The sequence below is a fragment of the Ranitomeya variabilis genome, chromosome 2 (assembly GCF_051348905.1).
Source record: "Ranitomeya variabilis isolate aRanVar5 chromosome 2, aRanVar5.hap1, whole genome shotgun sequence".
NCBI lineage: Eukaryota > Metazoa > Chordata > Amphibia > Anura > Dendrobatidae > Ranitomeya > Ranitomeya variabilis.
Window position 1 is genome coordinate 93,737,511 of NC_135233.1, and position 12,355 is coordinate 93,749,865.

The following is a 12,355-nucleotide window of genomic DNA, read 5'->3' on the forward strand; positions in this document are numbered from 1 at the left end:
CTCTTTGGCGCCTTAGCAACTGTACGGTATATACTCTTTGGCGCCTTAGCAACTGTACGGTATATACTCTTTGGCGCCATCGCTCTCATTCTTTAAGTCCCCCTTGTTCACATCTGGCAACTGTCAATTTGCCTCCAACACTTTTCCTTTCACTTTTTCCCCATTATGTAGATAGGGGCAAAATTGTTTGGTGAATTGGAAAGCGCGGGGTTAAAATTTCGCCTCACAACATAGCCTATGACGCTCTCGGGGTCCAGACGTGTGACTGTGCAAAATTTTGTGGCTGTAGCTGCGACGGTGCAGATGCCAATCCCGGACATACACACATACATACATACATACACACATTCAGCTTTATATATTAGATATATATACCGTATATCTTTGATGGATGTATTTTTGTATTATTATTATTTACTAGTCAGTTTGCGAATATAGGGTATTTCACTGATTTTTCTTCCCTATTATCTCTCAGCCCAGTATATATAGGAATTTTTCACTGAGGGGGATTACCTCTATTTTATCATAGATTAATTAATAAAGGTTATATTTTATAAGAGGGGCTTCTCTTTTGGTAAGCTGTTACTGGATTTTTCTTACGAACACCATTATCAGGGTCACTTTTTAATCACTACCAAGCGGACAGTTAATGAATGATTTCAGCATGTATCCCTTATACACTGTGCTCACATTTTTTATAAAATGTTTTTAACTTAAAGAACTGATAGACTGGGGTTCTGATGTATCACCCAATCACGCCATGGCAAAAAAGAAAAAGAAAAAAGGTTTCATAAAGATACAGAAAGATTATTGTATTCAAAATCTGTATTCTCCAATATATACACACATACATATACACAAATCATCTCTGACATTCTGTACACTTGATCCCGTGGACTGATTACAGGTCTCAGCACAACAATCATCTTCCTTCTGTGCTTCAAGTGGGAATTGAGAGGAGTCCATTTTCATCAGCGGTATCCAGAATCTTACATATCACTGGGGATTCCACCTGGATAGGAGAACGACACATTCATTATTTCCATGTAACACGCTCGGACGTCACATGGTACAATCCCGCTGTGGTCATATTTTCCAGGTGTGACATGATTTTTGATGTTCATTTTTAGAACTATATTTTATCCACCAAATTTGAGACCGGTCTCATGCATTTATTGAGATAAATGGTTAAAAAATATATTGTTATAGAGCCTTATGTACTTTCTGGAAATAGCAATACATGTGTAGAGATAACATCTCGGATAAAGGCCAACATGAATTTCTCCTATTTACGGCCCAGTTGTGCTCCTTTGAGCTCTGTTAAGGGTGACTGGTGATGCCAGGCACAAGGGTTCCTTGGGGTACAGAGGGCAAGGGTACAAGGCTGATTTGCTATGGACATAAACTTGCATTTATAAGCTTGTATAGACAGGATGGATGTTGCGTTGCAGGCACGAGACCGACATTCTCGTACAAGACTCAATATTGAGATGTGCAGCGTAAAGTGGAATAATATATGATGCTGGACACAAAAGAGCCACATTTCTTAAAGTATACCTGTCCTTTCACACAGAATCTGTGGAAAATCATGTTCTTGCTGCACATATACAACAAGCAAACACTACACAGATGACCTATAATTTGCTCTAGACTCCTCTTTGAGAAGGCGATTCCTCCTCATTATCATTCTACCTGTATTATAGGGGCTGGAAAGTCTATTCTCTCATTCCCAGGGTGCATTGTGCCTAGCACTGGCCAATGGTTTGCCTGCCCTGAAATTCCGCCTTTATGTTAGGCCTGTATGCAGTTTGAGCAGGAGCACAGAGACCGATCTCTACAAAGCTTCCTGTAATGTATCTTCACATCTCTGCTGATTGAGATGGATTACACTTGACAACAGGCAGGGGACAGACCGCGAGCAGTGTTGGACTGGGGTGCCAAGGGCCCGCCAGTATCCAAACTCCAGGGGCCCCATTTTCAAAGAAAATCAAGTCTGAATGTACAATGAACATTTAAAACACATTAAAAACAAAGGGCTGTATACTTACTCCAAGTATGTACTGACAAGTCTGTGGCTCGAGCATATAAACGGTGACAGCGTGTGGAGACTCGGACTCTTTACACCTAATAGTCAGGACGACAAGGATAGTTGAGTATTGCCAGATTTCCAACATGACTTGCAGTACTATAAGTACAGGGAATACTCACTTTAGTTTTACGATCACCTGCCTAGGTTTATTTGTCAGTTCGCAGTTATCGCCACCGCCATAGAAATGCGACACCATTCTGTAATAGAAGTTTAGTTTATATTTTCATCCAAGGACAAGCAACATTTGTCCGAAAATAATAATAATTTAAAAAAAAAGCTACACGGAATATCAACTAGATCCTCCGAAAAACAAAACCAGAAGTGTCAGACATTAGGATAGGTTTAATTATATCTGGTGCAAAGGATGTGGCCCCAGTGCCCATAGCCAATCAGATCCCAGATTAAAGTTTTCTGATGCCTTTTTAAAAATTAAAGAACAAATCTGACTGGTAGCTACGGGACGTTGGAAAGTTTCCTCCTGGCCTTGACTACTGCCTTATGATGGGCCGAAAGTCTATTGTAAATGTCGCTATGACCACCCAAGATCAACAGTATTGAATTATTATAAATTAAATTAGAGAATTTTCTCTTTAATATAAATCCATATAAGTTGTATTCATATTTTAATACCTTGGCGAGAAATCAACAGCACACTTATCTATTATCATAGTTGCCAACATTTCTGGGGATGTGTAAGAGGTTCTCATCTCTCCAGGTAATGCCCCTGACCCTCCATGAAATGTCCACGCCTGAGCGGGGTTTACATACCCTCTCCCCCATGTTGGCACAGGAGCCCGGGTAATGTCTGGGAGGGCAGATTAGTGCGCATCACCGACATACCAAAAGGGGTGAGCGCACGGATTGTTAATACAGCGCAAAATGATTATCCCATTGCCCTCATTAACACCAATAAACTGTAAAATTTTGGGAAACCCAGTATTACTCATATTTTTCGGATTCTGTTCACATTTGCATTCTTTGTATGCTTACCATGTTTTCCTATGTGCTTGTTTCAGGAAGACCCATAATAAGTCTTCCAGGAACCAGCACAAATCAACAATTTACAGCAATCCTCAGCACTGTGAAAACTGTATGGGGAAAAAACGATTGTTCCAAAAATCCCTACATTGCCTGCAGTGTTTTCACCAGAACATTTGGGTTGAATAAGAGGGTTTCCCTGCGGACAATGCCTGCGTGAGAGATACGATGAGAGAACATCGCTGGGCATGTTTACATGGACAATAATCAGAAACAGGCATTTCTAGACAAATGTATACACCGCTTATGGGCCCATATACAAGCATCTTCAGGCTGCTGCATTATTCTCGCATGTTGCAGCTGTAGTGGCGATGTGACAGTAACTCTGCCTATATAGAGAAGAGCAGGGGTCCGAGGGCCACATTGCCAGATCAATTCAACCCCACTGGCCGCAATAAAAAAAACAAACTTAAACCTCAATACAAAATTATCTAAGAGGTGCTGATTACGGATGAGCGGACCCGTGGGTATTCAGATTCAACCGAACTTTAGTCCAAAGTTTGGTTCAGGTACCAGAATCCCATAGAAGTCAATAGGGAACTGAAGTTTGGTTCTGTAAAATGGTGCTACGGGGCTGCCAACGTAAGCAGAGTACCCCCCCAGTATCAATCTCAATCCGAACACTACAACGGTCTTCCGACAGAAGTCCATGTTCAGAATTCAGCAGCGGACATTAGGTGTCTGGTACAAACCCCAAACTTTCCAGTTGGGGTTCGCTCCTCTCTAGTGCGGATTCCATTTAAAGGGAACCTACCACCCCGTTTTTTAAAAATTAGATAAAAATAGTGTGAAATAGGGGCAGAGCTGGGCTTTACATTAGGGCCTTTTCGGTGCCTTTACACCCCCGTTAGGCTGTCCAAATACCTTTGTGAAGTGGCCGTTTTCTGCTGTCACTCAAGTGGGTCAGGTCGGATGGGCGTGGTCACAGCGCTGTTTGTCCCCCAGGATCCTGCTCATCATTACGTTGGTGGCGTAGTGGTGTGCGCATGTCCAAAGAAGATCCACTGCCCAGGAGATGAATAACGGCGCGGTCTTCGCTATTCAGCCGTTTACCGGTGGGCGCGGCCATCTTTCCTGTGGCCGCGCCTGCGCAGATGGAGCGCTCTGCTGCCCGGGACTTCAGGAAAATGGCCGCCGCGATCTCCATCTGCGCACGCGCGGAATCCCGCGGCCATTTTCCTGAAGTCCCGGGCAGCAGAGCGCTCCATCTGCGCAGGCGCGGCCACAGGAAAGATGGCCGCGCCCACCGGTAAACGGCTGAATAGCGAAGACCGCGCCGTTATTCATCTCCTGGGCAGTGGATCTTCTTTGGACATGCGCACACCACTACGCCACCAACGTAATGATGAGCAGGATCCTGGGGGACAAACAGCGCTGTGACCACGCCCATCCGACCTGACCCACTTGAGTGACAGCAGAAAACGGCCACTTCACAAAGGTATTTGGGCAGCCTAACGGGGGTGTAAAGGCACCGAAAAGGCCCTAATGTAAAGCCCAGCTCTGCCCCTATTTCACACTATTTTTATCTAATTTTTAAAAAACGGGGTGGTAGGTTCCCTTTAAGACTTCCATCTATCAGGAGGATAAAGGTCCTCTTCTCATCTGTTCACAATCCAAAGAAGAGACCATGGATTTAGTGGTCTGTGACTACAATGGTGAGCGTCGCACAGAAAGGCATCATGTGGGCCCCAGGTCCAGGTTGTGCATCCCTGGATTAGAGGCAAACACAGGCTGAGGAACACAAGACTTGCCTCACAGTCTGCACGCCCTCATCAGGGGGATGGTACAACCTTGCAGCGTTTTTCTTGGCCCAATCTAAATGTTGTTCTTCTTTCCAAGTACCAACAACAAGGGTCGTTTTGCCTGTGTCCTTATCCTGCAAATGAAAAGTCACAAAAGAAATGTATTAAATCAACCATAACATAACTGTCAGAGACTAGTGCCTTATGCACACACTTCTATCTAGTGGGAAAAATCCATACACATATTTACCTCATGATACTGATGGACATATTTTCCATAACAGAATTCATATTTCCACCAGCCAACACCCTGCAAAAAGAAAAAACAAAACTTATAAATAATGTAGAAAAACATATTATACCCAATAAAGATTCTAGTTTTACATAATCGTAGTAAAGGGTGATTCTCTCACTACTTTACTCCAAAAATTTGATGCAACTTTTAATAGAGAAGATCAAATGTCCTGAAATTTGCGCTGTACATATTTTGGCTCATGAGAAGTGAGAGTCCAAAGAATGTTAGAGACGAGAAACATCCTGGCGCCGAGTGGTCTCGCTGACTTGTAGCCCCACCGGTCGTCTCCACTACGAGATAGACTTGCTGCACGCCTTTCTACGCCTCAGTAGCTTCTCTGTAGTGCTTGTATTTCACTCCCGCCAAATTGCTTCTTCATTTGTTAACAATGTACAGATAGTTTGCAGGAGCGTGTCTTCATTGTGAAAGCTTAGTCCTTGAGGAGGTGCCAAAGCAAGTTTCTAAAGTAGTCCAAATCGTGTATTGAGGCCTTCTTTGATGACAATGGACTGTGGCCACAAAGATCGCCAGATTCAACCCTGCTGAATTTTTTTCCTTTGGGGCCATTTGAAAGGTCGAGTGTACAGGAACAAGCCACAAACATTACAGGAACATGCAGTGAGAAATTCAGGCTATGACCCCAGACCTCCCGCAGAATACAGGCAACAATAAGGAACGGCACCATGCAGGCGTGCTTGGATGCGAACAGTGACAATTTTTTTTTTTTTTACACCTGCTTTGAATCATCAGTTTCTCATAAACCAAAGTATGTGCAGTCCAAATAGCAATATGATAGATTGTCTTTTAGAAGCTAAAGCAATTTTTCCAGGTAAAAGTAGCGAGTGAATCATCCTGTAAAATGGTACTTGTCATTTTTAAGATCTCTGTTTAGGCCCAGGGCCAAATCTACAATTCAGAACAGCTAAAAGGATGAACGCACTGGCGAATCTATAAACTGTAGAAAACCTTCTTACTAAAAATGATTATAAAATAGATCCCTGTCCCTTGACTTTGCCATAAGAATAAAAAATGTGCAGTGTAAAAGTAACATGATTTTTTTTTTAAATAAACTTCACAAAAGCAACAAACACACATCGATGTAGCACCGTGGGGCGTGTAAACAGAGCGGCGGCTGTAATCGCGCCCCCGGCCCTGACTGACAGACGGACCCAATGCAGAGCAAGTGTCAGTCTGGGCGGGGGGCGCGATTACAGCTGAAAGTCTGCTTACTCAGAGCAGTGACTGAAGCTGCACCAGCACCGCCCCCGGTACCTGAAACCGGAACCCTAGGTGTATTTAATTGAATGGTTTTCAATTTCTCCTGTCTTATGATTGGCTGTAATGTAGCAGTGCATGTCACATCATTAAAGAGAACTGACTGTTAATCATTGTTTTGTTGGCGATCCCAGTTACATGTTTGAGACCTGGGATTGGATTGAGTAGGGAAGAATGATGTGTGCTCACAGCCTAAAACTAAGAAACAGTGTTAAATTATTTTCATAATTTTGACATTTCTAAGCATTAGAGTAACTTTCTCCATACTGAAACTTATGAAGGACTTACACCGTGAAAACAGTATGAACCGGTGAGAAACTCTTTGATCAACTGCTCATCAGTGAGTTTGGAGATGTGTGTGGTCCCCACAGTGACGTGCTGCTGGGAGCCCACCGTCACCGGCTTATGGATGGTGGAGAACTTGTCCTTCAAGCCTTGCTGCTCTTCCTAGAAATACAGAGACAAGAGCAAAGATTGAAAAGTCACATCTAGATGTTCAACGTACAGTCACACAGTGACAAATAAAATGTAGTATTAGTTATGGAATCAGGGTACAAAAACACCTTCATATAGCATCCAACGAGCATGAAAGGCAACTCACCACCAGACAGAAGGGCTCAGGCTTAAAAAAAAAAAAATTACTTGCAGAACATCATTCTTCCCCCTCTGCATTTCAGCAACAATAGCTTTAATTTCCTTCATTATACTGTTCACATTTTACATTAAATAACGAGTTAAATTAATTCTTCAGGTTTTTATTATGCTCCTAAAGGATTAGGATTTTTTTTTTTTATTTACTATGTGAGCAAGAAAATGTTATACAAAATATTCACATTTATTGTTAATAAAGTTGTGGATTTTTTTTTTTTTTTTTTTTTAAAGGTTTATTATTTTTTTTAACCCCTTCATGACACTGATTTTACATTTTTTTCCTCCCGTTCTTCCAAGAGCCATAACTTTTTATTTTTTGTCCCCTTAGCCTTATGGGAGCTTGTTTTTTTTTTCTTGCGGGACGATTTGTACTTTTGAGTGATACAATCCATTTGACCACATACTGTACTGGAAAACGGGAAAAAATTCCAACTGCAGTGTAATTGAAAAAAAAAAAAAAACATGTTCACTATATATAAAAAAAACTGACCTAGCAATATGATTCTCTAAGTTATTATGAGTCTGCAGAGAGCAAATGTATAATTTTTTTATTTTAAGTGGTGAAAAAAAAAATCTGAAATTTGCAAAAAAAAAAAAAAAAGATTTTCTAGTCTGGTACTTTTAGAAACAGAACTACTTCAGGAGATCCTTCCACCTCCTCTGTTAATCCTAACACAGGTTTTCACGCTAAGCTTGGTTTGAATATTAAACACTTCTGCTAATAATCTACCAACTCACCCCCCTCCAAAGCCCCGCCAATCTCAGGCATGTCCACAACATGTGCATCAGGTCCGCATTTTATTCCGGATGTCTTTAGGCCCATTCTATACAATACCACGGGAATCCCATAAACTCTATGAATTAGAAATAGGGATTTTTGTGTGCTCACCGTAAAATCCTTTTCTCCGAGCCATTCATTGGGGCACACAGACTGTGGGTGTACGCTGCTGCCACTAGGAGGCTGACACTAACGCTACTTTCACACTTGCGTCGGTACGCAGCCGTCGCTAAGCGTCGGCGCGACGTACCAACGGACGTTGTGATAATTCAGCACAACGTGGGCAGCGGATGCAGTTTTTCAACGCATCTGCTGTCCATTCTAAAACTCTGGGGAGGAGGAGGCAGACTTCCAGCCGCGCATGCGTGGTAGGAAATGGCGGACCTGACGTATGAAAAAACGTTCCCTTGAACATTTTTTCGTGACGACGGTCTGCCAAAACACGACGCATCCAGTGCACGACGGACGCAACGTATGGCCATAAGTCGCGATCCGTCGGCAATACACGTCTATGGGGAAAAAAACGCATCCTGCGGGCAATGAATGGCTCAGAGAAAAGGATTTTACGTTGAGTACACAAAAATCCCTATTTCTTCTTCGCCTCATTGGGGGACACAGACCGTGGGACGTCCCAAAGCAGTCCCTGGGTGGGGACAACATCAGATCAGGCCCTGTGTAGCATCTACTTACAAGTGCGCCACCGCGGCCTGCAGAGTCCGCCTGCCCAGACTCACATCTGTGGAAGTGCGGGAATTATAGTGCTTCAAGAATACATGAGGACTGGACGAATCCGCAAGCTTACAGGCGTGCCTTGCCGACGCCTGGTGCCTAGAACCCTCGATAGGCTGACATCTAGTACGGAAGGACTCCTGGATGGTGAAATAAAGCCACCAGGCTATCATGGCCGATGACACAGCTAAACCCTTCCTGAAAACGTCAGGAAGCCTTCCTCTTACCGTCAGGAAGCCCAAATAAAAGCGTCCGACCTTCGGAAGGACGCCGTCCTCGAGACGTACCTACTCAGAGCACTCACTTCGTCCAGAATATGGGGAACTCATTCCATTTTGTGGACTGGTGCCGAAAGAGATGAGGGAAGAACGATGCCCTCATAACAGTGGTAATACAATACCACCTTGGTAACAAGGGACAGGGATGGCCTGAGGACAACGCCTTGAAGGTAATAAGGAAAAAAGTCTGAAAGAACAGAGCAGCTAGCTCCGAAGACTCGTCAGGAGGAGGATATCGCAGAGAAAAAAGGGCGACCTTCCCTCATAGTAAAGTCTGTCCGGATCAAAAGGAGTCTACTGTAAGACTCCCAGGACCATTAAGGTCCCAATGATCTAATGCAGAGGTCCCCAACGTTTCTGACCTTGAGAGCCACATTGAGCTTTGAGAGACTGTCGCGAGCCACATTCAGCTCCTGCCAACTTACAATAGTGGCAACCAAAGCCCCCATTACAGGCATAATGGTAACTAAAGATTTTCCACAAAAATTACTCCAAAGCAGTATGCTAAGATCCAGGGGTTCCCACAATACCCCCATTCAGTATTCTCCTATAAAGCACTCCCAAGACACTGTCACATCCAGCTTCAAACATCTTCTCTGACAGGTGGTGTCATCTTGTCTCCAGTGCAGCATACTTAAATCATCTCAAAACCCCTAAAACCAGGAGATGTGCATCCAGATCTGCTTTTCTGTGCAGGGCTGCTCACAAAATTCACCATTTTCAGATGTACTCTTCATACCTGTTTTCTAGTCCTGGAGCTAATGCACCAAGCTGGCAGACAGTTGCGAGCCACAAGTCATGGGACCGCGAGCCACATGTGTCTCCCGATGTACAGGTTGGGAATCCCTGATCTAACGATAGCGAATAACTACGTGTGAAAACTCCCTGCGAGAAAGTCCCTACTTGCAGTTTTGTTGCAATAAGGCGGAAAGACACTAGCTCCGCAAACAAACAACTGACGTGGTCAGTGCAGATCCCCGAGGATCACTGGGGCCCTTTCTGCTTCCGAAAGGCTTTCGGAAGTAGTGGAAAGGGAGTTATGGAAACTGGTACCACGGAAGAACCAGTGCATGCAGTGCGATGGATCTTGGATCTCGAGGCCGAACCACCAACGACGAAGGAAGAAATTCCGAAACGCGCGTCGGGGTGCGCGGTGACGGGCCTTGGTGACTCCTGGAAGGTATATTGCAGATACTATTGTCTTTTGTGCATGGCGGTATTATATTGCTTTATTTCCATTTTGCACACTGCACTTTATTAGCATTGTGTTTTTAGGTTTTAAATGGTATATCGCACACATTATTGGCGCCTATAGTAGGTGTCTATTATTTTGCAACATTGCACTTTGCACTTTTTATGTGTTATCACTGAGGTTGCTTGTTTTGATCTTTTTTACTTGTGTTACACATACACACTGGTTATTCTTTGCACAACTTTTATATTTGCAATTTTTTGGTGGCCATTTACATTTTTTCACTAATAATAATTTCTATTTATATATATTTTTTATTATATTTTTTTATTCTTTTTGGCATATAGTCTGCATTGAATATATAGGGGTCACCTGATTATATCTATTGTGATATTTTTATATGAGATTTGTATCCAATTTCCTGTCATATATTCGCGTAAAATAAATATATATATATATATATATATATATATATATATATATATATATATATATATATATATATATATATATATATATATATATATATATATATATATAATTTTTTTTTTTTTTAATTGTGCCACTACTACCTTAATAAAGGCTAATTATATTGATCTTTTGTGTGGGTACACTCTTTTGGCTGTTCATGTTCTTTGGTTGTTTTGGGTGGTCTCGTAGTCTAGAGCAGAACCGGAGTCCTCGTCAATGTACAGAGATGATAAAAATAGGCGAGTTCATCCTTTTCTGAAGCTCTGGCAAGTCCAGATCAAAGGCAATGTCCGATCCATATTCAGAGTCTTGTTCTCAGCAAATCATTGGGGTGAGAGATCAGGAAATGAAAACTTCCGTTTTCTAGATGCCTGTACGTTTCTAGATGCCTGTACGTTTCTAGATGCCTGTACGTTTCTAGAATACTTGCGGCCCCTGCTAGCCGACGGCTTCCATGTAGGAGAGGGGTCATGTATATCGGTCCTGCGTGCACTCCGAGCCACAGAGGGATCACGGAGGGATTCAATCTCTTGGTCAGAGAAACCATGGATTGTGGTCAGTGACGAAGTCCACTGAGGGAACAAGGTACTCTGGGATAAACTGGGATCAGTGAAGGAGGGCTCCTGAGCTCATTTAGGGTGACCGTCTTCGGATCGGTCATGTGCCTTTAAGACCAGGGAATACTGGTCATGAGCCTTTTAGACCAGGGAATACTGGTCATGTGCCTTTTAGACCAGGGAATACTGGTCATGTGCCTTTAAGACCAGGGAATACTGGTCATGTGCCTTTAAGACCAGGAAATACTGGTCATGAGCCTTTAAGACCAGGGAATACTGGTCATGTGCCTTTTAGACCAGGGAATACTGGTCATGTGCCTTTTAGACCCCAGGGAATACTGGTCATGTGCCTTTTAGACCAGGGAATACTGGTCATGTGCCTTTTAGACCAGGGAATACTGGTCATGTGCCTTTTAGACCAGGGAATACTGGTCATGTGCCTTTTAGACCAGGGAATACTGGTCATGTGCCTTTTAGACCAGGGGATACAGGACATGCGCCTTTAAGACCAGGGAATACTGGTCATGTGCCTTTAAGACCTGTTGCAGAGTCGTTGTGCCCCTTTAATGCAAAGTCGTCGCCCCTGTGTGAGTCAGCCGGGTGGACCAAGATGGCCACCGGGAGTTGCAGAGGTGATAAAATCTCGCAGAGAGCGAGAAGCGCCAATTCAGGGGGCGGAGCCACAGGGACGATGTGGGTGGAGCCTCAAGACTTCCATGAATAGGCCCAAGCCGGGGCCTAAATTTCTGCAGCCGGCGGGAGCGATACCAGTGGTAGAAGTGAGGGGCGTTGTAGCGGCCGAGAAAAAACTGAGCACTTCTGTGCTAGGCGAGAAGCACAAGAAAGGTGGGCAGAGCCGCCTTAGGGCGCCATAGTGCGGGTGCGGCTTCCGGCGTGCGGCCTACACATCGGCCGAAGCCGGGGGCTAAGTTTTTGCAGCTGGCCGGAGCATTACCTCAGGGAGGTGGGCCACAGGGAAGCCTGAGGCTGCCTGTGAGCATGTGAATATCACGCTGCAGAGGCCCACCGCAGACTGGATCCACTTACCATCGGTGCACGTCCCGGCATGGATCCGCCGTGGATGACTGAGTTTCTGGTCTGCTGCAGGTGCAGGGATAGAGGGATAAACCTCAGTCCATCATCCCTTAGTTAGGGAGGTGGAGAGGAACAGTCCGCCTCCTTGTGCCATCCGCTTTAACAGTGGTGGGACAGTGGGGGCTGCTCGGACGCCAAAGAGAGGGGCCTCTGTACATCCACAAA

The 12,355-nt window shown here is 44.0% G+C and overlaps 1 protein-coding gene across 2 annotated transcripts in view; it reads right to left on the minus strand.

The window, feature by feature from the left end:
• Positions 1-807: 807 nt before the first annotated feature.
• The window catches only part of ERLEC1 (endoplasmic reticulum lectin 1), a 47,752-nt gene continuing 36,204 nt past the window's right edge, over positions 808-12,355 (minus strand). Inside the window, exons 9-14 of one of the 2 annotated variants that reach the window (XR_013221045.1) lie at positions 6,728-6,886; positions 5,120-5,179; positions 4,694-5,003; positions 2,209-3,877; positions 2,049-2,124; positions 808-1,012 (exon numbers count right to left, since the gene is read on the minus strand). Coding sequence is in view for 1 of the 2 variants with exons in the window: in XM_077282715.1 (XP_077138830.1) it covers positions 941-1,012; positions 2,049-2,124; positions 2,209-2,286; positions 4,879-5,003; positions 5,120-5,179; positions 6,728-6,886 (570 nt within the window). In the remaining variant the exon portion in view is untranslated. The remainder of the gene's footprint in view (positions 1,013-2,048; positions 2,125-2,208; positions 3,878-4,693; positions 5,004-5,119; positions 5,180-6,727; positions 6,887-12,355) is intronic. The other variant, XM_077282715.1, reaches the window with a different exon arrangement.